This window comes from Aquila chrysaetos, chromosome 16 (genome assembly GCF_900496995.4).
Source record: "Aquila chrysaetos chrysaetos chromosome 16, bAquChr1.4, whole genome shotgun sequence".
Lineage (NCBI taxonomy): Eukaryota > Metazoa > Chordata > Aves > Accipitriformes > Accipitridae > Aquila > Aquila chrysaetos.
Genome location: NC_044019.1, coordinates 5,646,694 through 5,663,525, shown reverse-complemented (window position 1 = coordinate 5,663,525; position 16,832 = coordinate 5,646,694). Strand labels below are relative to the sequence as shown.

Here is a 16,832-nt window from a genome sequence, read left to right as displayed (position 1 = left end):
GACGCAAGGCTGGTCCCCGTTGGTGCTTTGACCCACAAATCGAGGGAGTTTGCAGGCAATTTGTGCTGCAGCACCTGCTGCTGAGCCAAAGGAGCTCCTGGGAACACACACACCAAGAGCTGCTGCTGAACGATCTGTCCCCAGCATCCCCTAAACCAGCATCCCCAAGTTTAGCCGAGGCCATCGCTCCTGGCACAGAGGCAACAGCAAAGCTCAGGATCATCGAAAGAGGGACCCAGCAGACCCAGCTGAGCTGCAGATCACCAGCGCATCACCAGCAACAGCTAAAACACTCCCAGGTCATCATTCAGAGCTTCATGGGGTTTTTTTCAGCAAAGAAAGTTTTCAAGCCCCAGCCCCGGTGCTCTGCACGTGCTCCCAAGGTTGCCATGAGGGCTTCCAGCTCAGGTCTCCAACAGTTTTAGCATTCGCATCTTTAGGGATGGGTTCAGCTAAAATATTCCATCTTTCCATGCATCCAATTTCTGTTGCAAAAGAAAAAGCACCATTTTGGCAGGATTGCCTTCTTCCCCAAGCATCCTCCAGCCCCTCAGGACACCAGTGCTGGCAACGTTGCTCCATCTGCCCTTGGACCGAGACCGGCCCACGCAGCGTGCCTAGGGCAGGGCCGGCTCTGACACCGCTCTCCCCGAGGCCACCAGCTCTTGTTTCTCCTGCTTCTTGCTCCATCTGGCACAAAAACCACAAAAAACCAAGCTGGGATCCAGCTTTTTCATGACGTCTGACGGCAGCCAGGACAAATCCATTGCCTCCCAGCAGGAAGGCTATAAAACAGCGTCAGCTACCAGTTATTATCCAGCAGTGCCCAAGCAAGCCAGAGCCGAGATCCTCCCTGTCCGTTTCAGCTCTAATTACAACTCAGTGAGGTGTGAACGATCCAGGAGAGAAAGAAAGGATTCAAAAACCAGCACCTTTCCAGCAAGAAGGAGCGGTGCAGGATGAGGATGCTGCCGCAGTCCTTCTGCTTCGCTTTCACAGCTCATCCTCCCCCGGGTTGGATGGGAGTTGTTGGAGGAGGTGAAGCCAAGAAGCATCCCCAGGGGGTCCCGGTGGTCCCGCTGGTGACTTGAAGGAAATCAGCCCGGGGGGATGCAAGGGTTGCTGCCAGAGTGGGACTGTTAAGGCTTCGCCGAGAGAACAGGCAGCAGCAGGCAGGGAGAGGGCAGCCCGGGAACTCGGCAGCTTCCCAGGAGCTCTCTGCAGCAACCGCTGTGTCGGCAGTGGGTCCCAGTAACACGCACACAGCTCTTGCTGCCCAAATGGTCCTTTTCCACCCCAGGATTAGCCCCGGGAAGGTGGTCTCCCCTGCACCGGTGCTGGTTGGGGTCCTGGCCGGTACTGCAGTGGGTGGCGGAGGTTGGGCTCCTCCACCCCTGGCATCGGCACCCGGAGAGGGACAAGCACAGCCCAGGGGTGCTGGGAAGAAGGAGGGCACCCATCCGTGATCCCGATGTGCTGTAAGGGTGGCCCAGAGCACCAGCTCCCCGCGGGAAGGACTCTGGGGGTGAGCCCAGAGCGGGGGCCCAAGGGAGGGGGATCTAAAACAAGTCCCATTTTTTCTGACCCCCACCTAGACCCCAGCTGGGCTCCTGCATGGTCCAACTAGGACCCCAGACACCCCACCAGTTGGAGCGGGGTCCCACAGCTACTCACCCCTTTGAGGTTGCTCATGGCTTGGAAGTAGATGAGATATGCCTTCTTGGGCTCCAATGGTGGGTTCCAGTAGCCACTGTAGGTCTGGTTGTCCCCCACAGTGAAGGGTTTGGCTTCAGTGAGGCTGCTGGCGGGCAGCTCAGCCCCAAAGTAGTGTACAGAACCACGGGACACAGCATCATCGAAGGTGAGTGGCACCGGGAAGCACTCCTGCCCACCCAGCTCCCGCTTGAGCTTCTTGGGCCGGTCTTCTTCTACAATGACCTGGTAGGTGCTGGTAAGGGCAAGGCATAGGTTAGCTTTGTAAAAAGGATGGTCCTGCCCTTCCCTTGGTGCTTGTCCCCACCATCCATGCCGTGTCACCCCCTTTGTGGGGGTCTCGCCCTCACGCAGCCCCAACCTACCTGATGGGAGCCCCTCTGCCCTGCGCCGGCCGCAGCAGCACCGTGATGGTGCTCTCCGACTCGCTCAGCGGCGACGGCATGTCCCCGTAGTCGAAGGTAGGAGCTGCAAAGGGAGCAGGAGAGAGCGGGCAGGGGTGAGTCCTGGTCCCTAGGGATGCACCGGGGCTGCCCCCTGCTCAGGGGGGGAAACTGAGGCAAGTGCAGCCTTGCCCATGGCAAGGCGTTGCTGAATGGTGTAATGTGAATTATTCCAAATAAAGAAAACCCCTCAAGGGCTTGAACAAGCGTTATAGCTGGGAGAGGACCCGTGGGTGTGCGCCGAGGGGAGGTTATCAACGCCCGTTTGGCAGAGGGGAGGAGATGGGAGCAGGATCCAACCTCGGCAGGACCCAAACGCTCCAGCCTCCAGATGCACCCGGGGGACAGCACTGCTCTGAACTGCCGGCACAGCGTGAGCATCCCAGCCAGGCAGCATGCCCAAGCCAGCCCAGCAGCACCCACAGACAAAGGTGGGGGATCCCCATCGTTCCCAGAACATCCCTGTGGTCCCAAAGCCATCACTAGCAGCCACTGGGGTCCAGCTCGCGCTGCTTTGCAGTTTCGGTGCCCCCATTAGGCTCATCTCAGCCCATTTGCTGCAGTTAATAGTGATGCCACGGACACAAGCAAACAGCCCCAAGTACCGCAAGGCTTATTAACGAAGCCCAGTTAAACCCTCGCTTGTACGCTGATAGCTTAGACAGCAACGGTGTGCCGGGCTGGCTGGACTCCCCAGTCAGAGACCCACACTCAGCCCAGCTGATGGGTTTGGGGGGCTCACAGCACGGCTGCCACCACCAACTGCATCTTTCGATAGCAGCATCCAGTCGCCAAAATCCACGGGAGCGCACCAGAGACTCCAGCATTCCCATCGTATACCTGTGCAGAGGAGAAGCCTCAGCACCAGGCGTGGAGCCCAAGGGAACCTACCGGAGATGTTGGTGGTGATCTCAGTGAGTGCCGTCTGGCCAAAACCCTTGCCGGTGCGGGCCCGGACCGAGAAGAGGTAGGTGGTGCCGGGGTGGAGGTTGGAGAAGACGTGGTAGGTCTCGTTGCGTAGTTTGGAGACGGTGCGCCGCGGGCCCGGCACGTTGACCGCTGGGTCAGAGGACTCGATGCTCTGGTAGCTGATCTGCAGGGAGAGGGCAGAGCATCACCAGCAGCCACGGGAGAGGGGAGAGACCCCGGATCCAGGCAGCGAAGGGTTTAAAGGGATGAATTCAGAGGAGCGGATGGTCATGGGGGCAGTCTGGAAGGCAGATGCTTTTTGGGGTAAATCAAAAGCAGAGGTTTATCAGAAAAACTGTTGCTGAGTAATACCGGTGACCCCAAAAGCAGGACTCCCCAGCAGAGACAGACCCTGCTAGCAGGAGGATGAACACAGGCTGGATCTGTGCTCCAAACAAAGGGCTCGGGGGCAGAAGTAACGCTGCAGCCGCCCTTAATCCCCACGACCGAAAGCAGCAGTTGCCCCAGATGCCCCCCACTGCACCCCCCCCCCGCGATGGGACCCTCCTGTGTCCCCGTGGGTGCCCTGCGGGTGCCGCAGCCGGACAGGACCTACCTCGTACTGCGTGATGAGGCCGTTGGGCTCCACCGGTTCCTCCCACTTCAGAAATATCATGTCCTCCAGCGGAGTGAAGGTGAGGGACTCTGAGGCGATGCCGCCGGGCACTGGGGAAGGAAAGGGGACGTGCTCGGATGAGGCAAGCAACGCAGCCGGAAGGAGAAATCCTCCGGGAAACCCCTCCAGACGCCTGCAGCAGCTCTCCCCCATAACCAAGCCACCGCATCCCCTCTGCCACGTCACCCAGCTCCAGCACATGCCACCAGATGAGGCTGGTGGCTCCCCAGGGAGATGCTCCCCAAGGCAACAATGCTCCCACTGCACTCCCGGGCCCACTGGTGACACTTTGCCATGGGGCAGGGGGGTCCCAATGCCATGGCACAAACCCCACAGGTACTGTTTCTGGCATTGCATCCAGTTTCTGACAGCACAGCAGCAAGCCCCCGCACACCGTTACCAGCAGAGCTCGCCTGAGTTCACCAGTGCGAGTAAAGAAAAAAAAAAAATTCCCTTTTCCCATGGAACCCAAATCCCCACCCCAGAGCCACCAGCATCCTTGGGAGACATTGCCGGTGCTCCCCCCGGCGAGCTTCCCTCATCTGCAGGCAAGCTTGACATGCCCCAGCCTTCCCCTCTAATTAACACCAACAAAAATAATAACCGCAAACAATAACAGCGATCAACAGCACTGGGATCGATATTCGCTTCTTTACCATGGATTTCTTGACCCAAGGGGGTCAGCGAGGACGACAGGAGAGGTGATGGCTCAGCAAAGACCACGACTCACCAGCAGCATCCTCTGCTGCAGGCTTGAGCACCCGAAACACGCACCCTCTTGTTGCAGAGGGACATCAGCTCTTCCCCTCTATTTTTCTTTTTTTGCAGCTTTTGTTCTGATCTAATTACGGGGCCGAGAGAGAGGGATCGCCTTCCGCGCGCTTCCCACCATGCAAATACACAATTTCCACTTGATTTACAAGTTAATTTAATCAGAGGCGCCATGTCCTACATGTGTACACAAGGCACTTATTAAATTCACGGGAATTATGGAAACCTTTAGGGCAAGAATGTGTGTGTCTCTATAGATATTTTTATATATATAGCCTATATGTTTTTATATATACAGGTATGGGCACAAAGCGTTTGTGTGTGCACCAGGTTGAGACCGGCAGAAGCGCACAATGGCTCCCAGGTGTGCGTATACCCTTCTGCCATCCATAGACATCATATATATTTATTTATGCATTTATATATACTTATTCTGGCTGGCACTGCATGCACCCTGCCTGCAAGGGAGAGAACTGGCTCCCCACGCACACCTCCCCGCAGCACCAACACGCTGCAATGATATTTCCACAGGCACCTGGGATCGAGTCTCATCGTTTCGTGCAGACATAGACCAAAATCTCCAGCTGTGGGTCACCAACACATTCCTGACCTCCTCTGGATCTATATGGGGCACTTAAACACCAACTGGGCAACCTATAGATCCAGCACCCTCTTCTCTCCCTGTCCTGCCCACGCATCCAGGAGCCAGCAGGACTTCGCCCAGGGTCCAAGAGGGATGCTGTGAGCAACACCCTTGGTTTGGCCCAGTTAGTAATGTCCCAGAAAAGGGTTTTCCAGCCCAAAACCAGCGTTTACCACTTGGGATGGGGGGGGGGGTGCAGCTTTGCAGCCCACACCAAGGCTCCCCACCAGACAAGGCCCAGTGCCACACCAGTGGATGCTGCAACCAAAGCTGGCCTCCTGCCAAAATAAAGCACAATCAAGGGTCCTATTATTAACAAGCCTTCGCCACCTTGGCTTAACTGCACAGGCAGGTGCTCGTCACCCACTTCTAGAAGCTCAAATCGTCATTACCCCCCAAGCAAGCAGGGAGATCCTGGGCCAAGCCTGTGTGTAATATCTGCAATATATCCATAGGTGGATATCCATCAATCGATCCCACCCGAGACCGAATGTATACGCTGCCCCAAGTTCAATCCAAGAGGGAAGCCGCGAGCCCCCGTTAATCAAGCCATAGGGGAAAGCAGCTGGAGTGATTACGGTATAGCAAAAAGACATCTGGAGCTCCTGTATTAATATTCAATAAGAAAACAGCTGGAGCAGTCACAGCACAGTGAGAACAGCTGAAGCAATTATAGCCAGAAAATAAACCATCAGGAGCATGAAGCTGGGTGCCCCCGGTCAGGCAGGCTCAGGGTTGGGGATACTGGGAAAGTGCTGATGTGCAGAGAAAGGTGCCAAATTTATGCTTTAGAGATGAAAATAGGACCCAGAAACCCTCCCGGCTCTGCTCCAGCTCTGCAGGTTTTGCTTTCAAGCCTGGGAAATGGGAGCGATGAGCAACACACACACAAAAGCCACACATTTTGGTGCGTCCCAAATCAAGATGAGTCCCATGCAGAGGGGTTTCACAGCAGGCTTCTACTCGGGGGTCATCCAGGGGGTCTGGAGCTGGCCAGATCCTTTACAATTATCAATTCTTCCCCCATAATCGCCGATTCTTGATGCTAAAAAGTGCTTCGGAGATTAATTACGTTCTTGCTTAACAGTGCCAGTGACTCTGCGAGAGCTAAGGATGCTCTGGCCACACTCAGCACCCAGCACCCACCCCGGGGCGCAGCGGCTCCTTGGACCCCACGCAAGCCCCCACCGCTGCTGCCGTCCGCGGACCAGGATGAGACCCCCTCACCCCACTGGTCGCAGGACCAGCCAACAGAGCAGCAGCTTTTGGGGGCTGCCCAGTGGTCCTCAAAGGCAGCCGAGTTGTCACAGCATGCGGAGGAGATGCTGATGGGGCAGCGAAGAGGATGGGATGAGCGGAGGGAGTCGTTAGCGGGCACTGCCAGCCCTGGATGTGGCCCATCGCTGATGGGTGGCACTGGAGACACGGAGCCGGCTCTGCCCTGTACCTCCTGCCATGTTCACTGGGTCTCCAGAGCCCAAAATGACCCAAGCACTCTGCCGATGGAGAGCCGCAGCCGGGGACCGCGGTGCAGGGTAAGGCCAGACCTGGGAGACCTCTCTGGTGGCTGCAGCTCCAGGACATCCTCAGGGAAGGGCTGGGCAGGAGCAAGAGATGCCAAACCCAGGAGTCCTGGAGCAACACTGGAGCCTCCAGCGAGGATGTCGGCCCCGCTCGGGTGCCAGTGGCAGGGACCCAACCCTGGGGCACAGCCAGGACAGGGAGAAGAGAAACAGCTCAGCTGTTCAGGAGCAATGTTGCTGGCAAATAACCAGGGCCAGACACCCCTTGTCAACACACACTCATCCACAGAGCTCGTTTGCACAACCCGAACCCACCTAAGAGCAAACTTCATCAGGGAAGAGCATTGGGGAAGCTGAGCAAAGCTGCACCAGGCTCTGGTTAACAGCACTCTCCCAGAAATGTAGCAATGCCAAATTAATCAGTGACCGAGCAGATAAAAGATGTTACCTAGGCATAAAGCGTTAGCTGCTTTAATCGTTATTATTATCGCTGCTAGGCTTTCGTTCCACACTAAGGGATGAGCGAGGACAACTCGTGCTGGGACGAGCCAGGCATCAGCCAACTCTCGCACCCTCCGCCAGACCAGGCATGGCTAAAACGCTTCACTCAAAGGACAAGGGCAGTGTTTCTGCAGTGACATCCCCATCCAGTCCTCTCCACCCCCCAAGCCGCTCCCAGCATTTCCCTTCCCCAGCCACCACCACTGCCCCTTTCCCTCGCCTCCCCTTCTACAGCCCTGGGGCTACAACAGCCTTTTCACCTCCCCGTTAGCACGATGGCCACAGGAGATATTCCCATCATACCCCTGGCCAAGAGCCACGGATGTGCACCGTGCCACGGGAAACACCCCGGCAGCTCACCAGCCACAGAGTCTCCTATTTTGGGGGACAATGCACCTCCCTGAGAGGACTCACCATCCTCATCCGTCTGGAATATCACCTCCTTGCCTTCCTTGCGACCCTCGGGGTTGGAGAGGATGAGCTTGACGTGGATGTTCTTGTAGGGCAGCAGGTTTTTGATGGTGTAGCGGTTGGTGTTACGCTCCATCTTCACGCACTCCCGGAAGGTTTGGTTGTGGCCAGTGCCCACAAAATAGCGGTAGCAGAGTGAGACGGTGTAGGTGTGACAGCGAGTCAGGTTATAACCCAGCGGCTCCCACTGCAATGTCAGCTGTCTGGACTGGATTTCAGAGAAAGCCAGGCCTTTGGGGGCCCGCATGGGCTCTGTGGGGGAAGAGAGATGGGGACAGTGAGCAATGAAGCAAAACATCTCGTGGGTTTATGTGTATTATCAGGGAAAGCCCTTTTACAGCGCAGGAACACGACAGGAGAGTGCGGAGGGCAACCCTGACCCCAAAACTGGGACCAGCGCAGGATGCTGCTGCCCTGCAGACAGGGCTGGGGACGTCACCGGGTCTCAAAGCCACCAACGCTGCAGGGACAGCAGCCCCCGTTGGCTCATCTGCCCCTGCGGAGGTGAAGCCGGGTACCAACCCCGCTGCCCCGGCCGGCGCAGAGCCACAGTGGGCACCGGCAGCATCCACGCCAGGAGCGGCCCCAACCAACCAGATAAATATGCCTGTGCAATGGGAGCCCTCGCATTTTCATGGAGCCCGTGTCAGGCTCTTGAAAGGACAAAGACCAAGTGCCATCACCTGGAAAGAGTTTAATTAGCTCTAATTGGCCTGAACAGGAGAAGTCAGATTTAACTGAGCCGAGCTCCTTTGCGGACAGCACATGCACACAGGTGGTTTGGCTTAATGGCCATAAATTCCTTTCCATACTTAAGGGTGGTGGGAAGGAGGGTCTTTGTCCATCCTGTCCCAGAGCTGAGCCCCCAGGTGATTCCCCTGGGATTTGCACGGCAGAGGAGTTGGAGCAGCTTGGGGTTGCAAGAGGCTTTTGCAACCTCAGCAGATGCTCCTGCAGGTCCCGATGCCCTCACGGGACCCTGGCAAAGCCCCAGCTGGTTTTGGAAGGGGTAAGCATGGCCGCAGGCACGTAGCCCCATGCTGCAGGGACCCCAGCTTTAACCTGCTGCCGCATCCAGCTTTGCCAAAACTCACCCAACCTCAGCCCCGATGCCCACTGCCATCGCTCCCACTGGGTGGCCAAGGGCACAGGGACCTCTCCTCACTCCTTCCCCCAGGGCCTCCAAGAGCCCCCACACCTCCCCAGGCAGCACCGCGTGGTGCCAGGCTTCAACCTCCCCCTCTTCTTTTTATTCCGGTGTATTTAAATGCTCCAAAGGGGTTTCCAGGATCCCCTCCCAGGTCAGATCCTACAAAGCGTGGGACACACGGCGCTGGGCAGACAGGCTGGCGAGGTTCTGAGGATGCAACTGCAGCCGCCTTTCAGGTGGAGGAAGGGCAGCTGTGTCACCGTCTGTAAACCCACCGTGATCCAGGGGAAGTCAGGGAGATAAATACATCGTTATGACACGTGGGAAGAGATTGGGGAGCCTGAACCCGATACAAATAGGAAGTTAAATACAGGGCACCGAGAGTGTGAAACAGCACCCATCATCGGCTTTAAGGAAATACGGAAACCTGGGCTTTCTTGCAGCGCCTCTGAAAATTAATCTGGGATGCAAAGCCGCTGCCAGCCCCTCACTGTGAGACCTGGGTCGGGGTTTGCATCTCCCCCTCCACCCCTGCGCCGGCACCGGCTGCTCCCCACGCACACCAGAGTGCACCCATCTCCGAGGCCGACCCCGCTTGTGGGGCTCTCCGCAGCCACGGCCAAAGCCACCGGGGATGCCCCACAGCCCTGGGGCTGCGGCCGTGCCCTGCTCCGCTCCTGCCACGTGTAAGGAGGATGCGCCCACTGGTCCCTGTCTGTGGGACGATGCTCCCGGCTCGCTCCCAGCTCAGCAGCGCGGACCTCCACTTTTGTTGAGTTGGGGTTTTTCTTGTGCAGGGTCCCAGCCCGGCGTCACGGCGGTGCCGGTTCTCGGGGTGAACACAGCGTGACAAGCCTGTGCCTCCATCACGCCGCCTCGCTGCCTTCGACTTTGCTCAATTACCAGCAGTTAAATGCCGGCATCAGGAAGGCGGTTGCCATGGAGCGTCTGAAACGCCGCCGCCAGCCCCCGGTCCCAGTCCCGACACAGCCAGGGACGTCCCCCAACCCAGGTCACCCCCCCGTAGGGATGTGGAGTCAGACTCCCCCGAGGGAAACAGGCTCCCCTGCAGCCCCACGGCACCGAAGAAGTCTTCCCCCATGACCCCCCCGACCAGCAGCATGGTTGCACCGTGGGCATTTTGGCAAAGAGAAACCCCAGCTCCCCCCTTCCCTGGGGGACGCCCCAAGGGGGCTTCGGCAGGGATGGGCTTGCCCTGAATTACCCCAGGTCATCGCCATGCACGGGAAGGCAGCAGACCCCCCCAGCCAAAGCCATCACCCCTCCGGTGTGACAGAGGATTAATGCAGTTTTAGATGAGATATTTTTAGAGGCACCGACCGCTCAAAACCATGCACTGGAGAATAATCTACAGCTCCCTCCGAGGAGGGAACGAGATGGGAATCTTGCTAGGGACAGCCAAGGGGCTCATCCTCAGGGACAGTGGTCCTGAGATTTGGGGATGCCCTGAGCTGGATGCAGCCCCAAGCCTGCAGCTGCGGCGGAGGAGGAGCAGCCGTCTCCTGCCGGCGTTTGCTCGGCTCCAGGGACAGAAACCAGCCGTGCGGCAGCTGCTAACTCTGTGCAACCCATTGCTGTGCTTTCCCGCACCAAGGTCGCGCCTGGCTGCTCCTGACTGATCAGCAAAAACCCACCGTCCGTCAGGGCATTTTCAGGCTGGATGGACATTGCTGGATCGACAGGCTGATTGCGTTGGCTCAGGATCCAGCCTCGCCCATGCACCCTGCTACCCTGTGGCTACGATCACAGCATTGAATTTAATTAGCGGTCCCTCCCAAGATGCTGCATAAAACCACTAAAAAGTCAATTAAAGGCAGATCCGTTGGAGGCCCAATGTTTCAAGCTCCTGGACCGCACCAGCAAATGCCCTCAGCACCCATCCAGCCCCAGCCGCGCTCCCTGCCCAGGGCTCGTGGTGGCAGGGGACCTTGCTCACGGCCAGCCGGGACGGCCGGGATGCACCGCGGGACCCACCTGCGCACTTGGTGCGGCTGATGAGGGGCGGCCCTGGTTTGCCGGTGCCCCCCTCACCGGGCCGGGTGAGCAGGACGCTGATCTCGTACTCCGTGTCCGGATCCAAGTGCCAGAGCTTGTAGGTCTGCATGTTGACGGCGTGGACCTCCGACCAGGGCCCCGAGGTCATGCGGTACTCGATCTCCTTGCGCACGATGGGGCCGTCGCCGATGATGGAGTTGGTGTTGAGCTGGATGATGAGGTAGGTGGAACCGGCCCGGAGCAGCTGGGGGGGTGCGATGGGTGTGGGGGGCTCTGGAAAAGAGCGGAGGAGGGGCAGGTGGAACATCCCCCTCCAGAAGCAGCTCCACAGCATCCCCAGCCCTGGAGCAAGTCCAATATGGGCACAACCAAAGGTACCACAATTTTATTTTTTACTAGCTACAGTCGAGACATTCATAACATCTCTTCCCAAACAAACCCACCACCTTCGCGCTGCAGGGCACGGGACAAACTTGGACCCCCCGCCCAGAGGATGTAGGGACCGACACCGAAGTATGGGAGGGCACCATCCAGTCTTTAAACTTCGGCCCGCGCATATGCCCTCCATTGCTTTTAGCAAGGCTTTAACCACTGCAACAGGGTTTCATCTGATCAAACCTTAATTATCTTTATAAGATACACTGCCCAGCGTGGTGCTGCACAGTTTCACCATAATTAATTAATTCCCACCTACTGCAATCAAAAACAAATGATCTAAGGCCACCGAGAAATGTAGTTTCCTGGTTTTGTGCTGAACCATCCGCACGTAGCAACACATTCACAGCAAGAAACCGCGATCCCAGCGCACCGAGCATCCCACCTTCCTCTTCCTCTGCAAACAGCGGAGTAGAAAGAGCCTATCCGCGACCCAGAAACCCAAGTCACCCACCTTTCACGATGAGCTCGGCGAAGTTGGAGACGCCCGAGCCGCGGCTGGACTGGGTGACGCAGCGGTAGAGGTCCTGCTCCTCCTTGGACACCTCGTCCAGCTGGAAGGTGGCCAGGAAGCGCCGGTGGCTGATGTGCTTCACAGAGGCGGCGGGGACCACCTCGCCGCTCTGCCTCTGCCCCACGGGGAGAGACAAGACGTCACCAGGAGGCATGGCGTGACATCCAGAGCCACCAAACACGTCCCCAGATGATGTTTGCTTAAAAGGAGGGGGGATTGCCCTTCTCCCCCCTGCCCAGAGGGGTTTTCTCCTAACGGGGAGGCATGGAGGCGTTGCAGAAGCGATGCACAGGGTTGACGGTGGAGATGCTGGTTTCACCACCGCCGTTGCTCACCTGCATGAGGAACCGCTCGGCCTCGGCGGCCTTGCCAGCGGCCACACACTGGAAGGTGGCATTCTGTCCCGCGTTGACCTCCACATCACCCAGGCGGGAGAAATGAGGTGCTTTCGCTGCCGAGGGACACAAGCATCGGTATTGCTGCAAAAATTCTGCCACAGTCCAAAAACCCACCTCGGATGCTGGGGCTAGAGCCAAGCTCAGGATGGGCTCGGTCCCCATCCTCACAGCTTAGCCAGGATCCCTCCCCAGCAAGCCCACAGCGAAGATCCTGGGCAGAATCCCAAGACCGGAGTCAGGGATCTGTCCCTGTACAACCAGCCGGCGTCCGAGGGAGGGATGCAGCCTTACCCTCCAGCATCCCACAAGTACTGGTGTCGGATACGGGCTATGGGGTTGATAGAGGAGGACAGATCTCCTACCCCAGCCTGGAAGAAATAGGGGGTGAACCCCAACAGCCAACGTGTTGGGACAGTCTGGGATTTCAGGTCTCCACCAGCACAAGTGGCCCCTCTTGATGGAGACACTCAGGCCACATGTTCAGTCTGCGCTTCTGCAAGGTTTTATAAAAACTAAAGCAACGTTGGAGCTGGTGGTGATGGAGATGGAAAAAGGAGCCCCAGAGGTACCCAGGAGATGGAGCTCCACCAGCCTAGGTGACAACAGGACACCCAGGCGCCACCAGACTGCACCCTGGCATTAGTCCGTCAGCTCTCCCCAGGACCATCCCAATGGGCACCAGCTCCGTACCCCGCTGCCCAGCCCAGCTCAGCTCAGCAGCACCCACCCACCCACCCACCCACCCTCGTGTCCCATCCCCTGACACTCACAGCATGGATAATTCAAGAGTAAAATGTCATCCAAGCCAAGATAACCCCTGCGCTCGCTGGAGACCACCGCCTCGAAGAGGACCTGCGGCACCAAATGAAGGGGTCACCCATTGCTGGGGGGTCCGGGTCATGCAAAGGCGGGGGGTCTGCTGGGGCTCACCTGGTACTCGCTGGGCCAGAACAAGCTGACGGCCAACTCTGCCTGGTGCCACTGGCGGCCGTGGGAGCCGGAGGCGTTCCAGACGGCGCTGCCCACCGGGCCCCCCGTCACCCGGACGTAGGCGCTGAGGGTGCCAGGGCTGTGGCCGTCCCGGCTGTACATGAAGTAGCTGAACTGGAGGCAGTGGGTGTCATTCTCGCTCAGCGCCTGGAAAAGCAGGTGAGCTTTCTGGCCTGGGGTGTGCTGCGAGGAGTTCACCATCAGGTAGGAGCCTGCGGCAGGAGGGAGAAGTGGGAGAAAGCGTGGAGTAATCCCCCTGCTCCGTATCTCCTGAGCTTTGCTGGCAGGGATGGAGAAGGTGGAGGATGCGGGACTGCAAAGATGAGCACGACCCGGCAACGATGCTCAGGTCCAGCTGGGTACCTGTCATGCCGGACCATGGGGACATGCAGGACAGGAGCAAGGGACCCAGGATGGAATCAGTGTCGGATGCCTATTTGAGCAGCAGCAGGGCACCGAAATGGGACCTGGCCACTGGACGAGCAGGGAAGGATCAGGCCCATTCACTGCCTCCAGGATAAGCTGGCCCCCAGGACACCGGGGTCGGTAAGAGCTTTGATACCACCAGAGACCCTCTGCCTGCTTTCCTTTAATGCTCACAGCTTCGGCTGCATCAATACTCCCCTCCCCAACTGGGCCCCAGCCATTTAATTTCCATTCCCATCGCCTCGTATCATTTACCACGCAGTTGTCGCCGAGTTTAAACTGTGCTCAGCAGGCGCTCGCAGGGGGGAAAAAGCGCTCACTGGCTTAATGAGCAGCAGCACCACGGCTCTCCGGGATGCTGGCACAGTGGCTCTCCAAGATACTGGCCCCAGACCCGGCTCCCCACCTGCCCCACCACCGGCAGCCACTGGTACCCCACCTCCCATCACCCAAAATCACCAGCAACAAACCAGGAGTCCCAGCGCTTGCCCCAGTGCAACCCTGAAGCCATATTATGGGGCAGGCAGGATGAAAATCTCAAAGGGGATCCCAAAGGCAGCATCCTTCCCTGCCCTGCATGCTCCATCCCAGGCGGTCTGGAGGCAGGAGGGGGATGCAGAAGTCCCAGCTCTTCGTGGCAGCTCCCGGAGCCATCCAACACGGCCGTGGGGCCGGGACACGGGGCGGATTAGAAGCTGCCCTACCAAACCCTCCCCATCACCAAAGGCGAGGGGATTATTAATATCCCTTCCATTTTAATAATGGCAGAAGCTGTAAGTAACAAAGCTGGGCCATTTATTCAAGTCTACCATTGTTTTCCTGACAGTAGGCGCTTAATTATTAATAGCTTTCACCGCCGGTTAATTTAAACGAATTCACGCGCTTTCCTCCCATCGGCCCCCAGCGAGCAGCACCAAGAAAGGCCTAATGAAGGTGGTGGGGGATAGCAGGGGGCACCCATCCATCTCCCCAGCATTTGGGAGCTGCGCCTGGGGTAACCCCAAAATGCATAGGGGGACCCCAAAACACCCAGGGGGTCACAGCATCAGCTGGGGAGACACATTGCCAGGTACCGCACCGCATCCTCCAGTGCATCCTTCAGGGGTGGGAGCCGGGGTGGGGAAAGAAATCACCAAAAAGCAAAATTTTCACCGTGTCGCTGATCCGCATGGCTGCCTGGCGCTCCCAGCCCCTCCAGGCAGATATTCAGGGTGAAATAAAACGATAACAATTTCTTTTCTCAGAGTCAAGCACAGCCGCGTTTCACCAACAGGGGGAAGGCACTATGTCCATATTCATTCTCTTTTTTTTTTTTTTTTTTCCCCTCATTTCCCCCGGCAAAATTATTTCTGCACTAACAAGATCAGCTCCATTTGGTCCAGGCAACGGCAGCATTGAGAGAGAACACCGACCTGCCCCATGCCAGGGGACATCTCCCAAAAGCCACCTCCGGCCGCTCAATCTGCCAGGCTCTCATTAATGAACACAGACCCTTCTTCCTTCTCTCTCTTTAAAAATAAAAAGCCAGAGGACCAAAATAAAGAGACCAAGACTAAAATTAGACCACTGACAAGTTATTTTAAAAGACAGAGAATGTCCATTAAGGTCATCTGGGATCACGGACACAAACAGGTGGCAATCCACCAGTACATCGCTCATCTGGCAGGGCTTCCCCCGTGCACTATTTTCCCCCCTTAATTTTCTTCCCGGCGTTGCTGTGTCAGAAGCAGCAGACTCCCACCGCTCACTTTTGTGCTAATTATACCCTCCTCCGCCGCAAACAGTCATTTGTCCCAGCTTCAGCTTCAAGTCCAGGGTACAGGTTGGGTTGTTTTTTTTTTTTAATGCAGAAGAACCAGAGGTACCTGTCCCCGTGTTGGGGTGCTGCATCCTGCACCGGAGCATCCCCTGGCACAAACAGGGTCCTGGGACAGGCAACTTCTTGCACAGAGGTGGCTGGGGGTTACAAACTCCCTTAGCAGCCCCTGGGTTTGTTTGGTTTTGGTTTTTTTGCAGGGGATGTTTTTGGGTTTCAGTAAGGTTTTTTGGTTGCTGGGGTTTTTTAATGCACCCCAATGAAATGGCAGCACAGCCCTGCCTGGGTGCTCCCACCAGCAGCACTGGCGCACGGGGAGCTCAAGGAGGCAGCAGGATAGCCAGCTGGTGACAAAAGGGTGACAAGGAGGTGACAGCCTGCACACACACCATCACCACCCACCCCACGGGACACCAACCTGCTCCTCCCTGGTCTCTCCATCATTTCAGGATGCTCCCGGGCACCCAGGGAGCAAGGGAGCTGCATGGCCCCTCCCAGGGAGATGCAGCAAGGACTTAGGGTTCCCCCAGACCCCCTCCATTTGTTCCTTGTTAATCCATCACTGCTGCCAGGGTCCCCCCCCTGCACCCCCAACCCCTGGGTGCTCAGCTTCCACCAGGATCCGGCAACTTTCCCAGCCAGGGCAAGAGCAGAGCTGCAGCAAGAGCTACACAAAGTGCCAAATTCCAGTTTTTAAAGCTTAGCTTAATTCTTGCCAGCAAAGCCAGAGATGGGGATGGAGGGGGCATCCCAGCCCTGCTGCATCCCAGAGCCAACTGGGGACAGGCAGGACCACTCCCGGCAGCCGGAGGCTTGATGCAATATCACAGCTCATCAGCACAGCTGGGCTTATTTTAAAGCCCTGTCCATATTGTTGGCATTACACAGCAAAAATCTGCTCCAAAACTCGTGATGGGGAAAAATCATTTCCAAACCTCCCACGAAATGGGAGCTGCAGAAAGAGCCCCGGGGCATCCCCCAGTTGAGACTTCAAACCAAAGGATGGGATTCGGGCACACATCAATACCATGCTTCGCTTGGTAAGTCCTTCTTCTGATCCTCAATTTAAGGTTAGTTTGAATCGAGATGCTGCTCCAGGTGAGCTGTCACCCCCCTTTGCCACCATGAATAACAAGTCAGCCCCTCTGTGTGCCCCCCCCCCCCCCCCCCAGCTCAGCTGCAGCAATATAATTTTAGTTTTCAGGTGGGCTTTTTAGCCCCAGTGCTCTGTGGAGAAAAAGAAAAAGACTCAAAAAGCACTAAATAATATTTCAATCAAATAAATGAAAAGAGAAACAAGTTTCCAGCGATGTTCCCCAAGGAAAAACCATCAATTTGCTACGCAAAAGTCGACGGTGAGGGTTGAGCTGCAAAATCAGCCCGGAGGGGCTGTGCACAGAAAGCCTTGTACCCCTCCCAGCAAGTCCTCATGCAGGG

General features: G+C 57.2%; 1 protein-coding gene across 4 annotated transcripts in view; it reads right to left on the bottom strand.

Moving 5' to 3' along the window:
* The window catches only part of PTPRU (protein tyrosine phosphatase receptor type U), a 78,007-nt gene that overhangs the window by 38,553 nt on the left and 22,622 nt on the right, over positions 1-16,832 (bottom strand). For all 4 annotated transcript variants that reach the window (XM_030038909.2, XM_030038910.2, XM_030038911.2 and 1 more), the window contains exons 3-12: positions 13,094-13,365; positions 12,934-13,015; positions 12,101-12,216; positions 11,706-11,880; positions 10,796-11,089; positions 7,594-7,902; positions 3,682-3,791; positions 3,048-3,249; positions 2,079-2,181; positions 1,675-1,948 (exon numbers count right to left, since the gene is read on the bottom strand). In XM_030038909.2, coding sequence (XP_029894769.1) covers positions 1,675-1,948; positions 2,079-2,181; positions 3,048-3,249; positions 3,682-3,791; positions 7,594-7,902; positions 10,796-11,089; positions 11,706-11,880; positions 12,101-12,216; positions 12,934-13,015; positions 13,094-13,365 — 1,937 coding nt within the window. The remainder of the gene's footprint in view (positions 1-1,674; positions 1,949-2,078; positions 2,182-3,047; positions 3,250-3,681; positions 3,792-7,593; positions 7,903-10,795; positions 11,090-11,705; positions 11,881-12,100; positions 12,217-12,933; positions 13,016-13,093; positions 13,366-16,832) is intronic.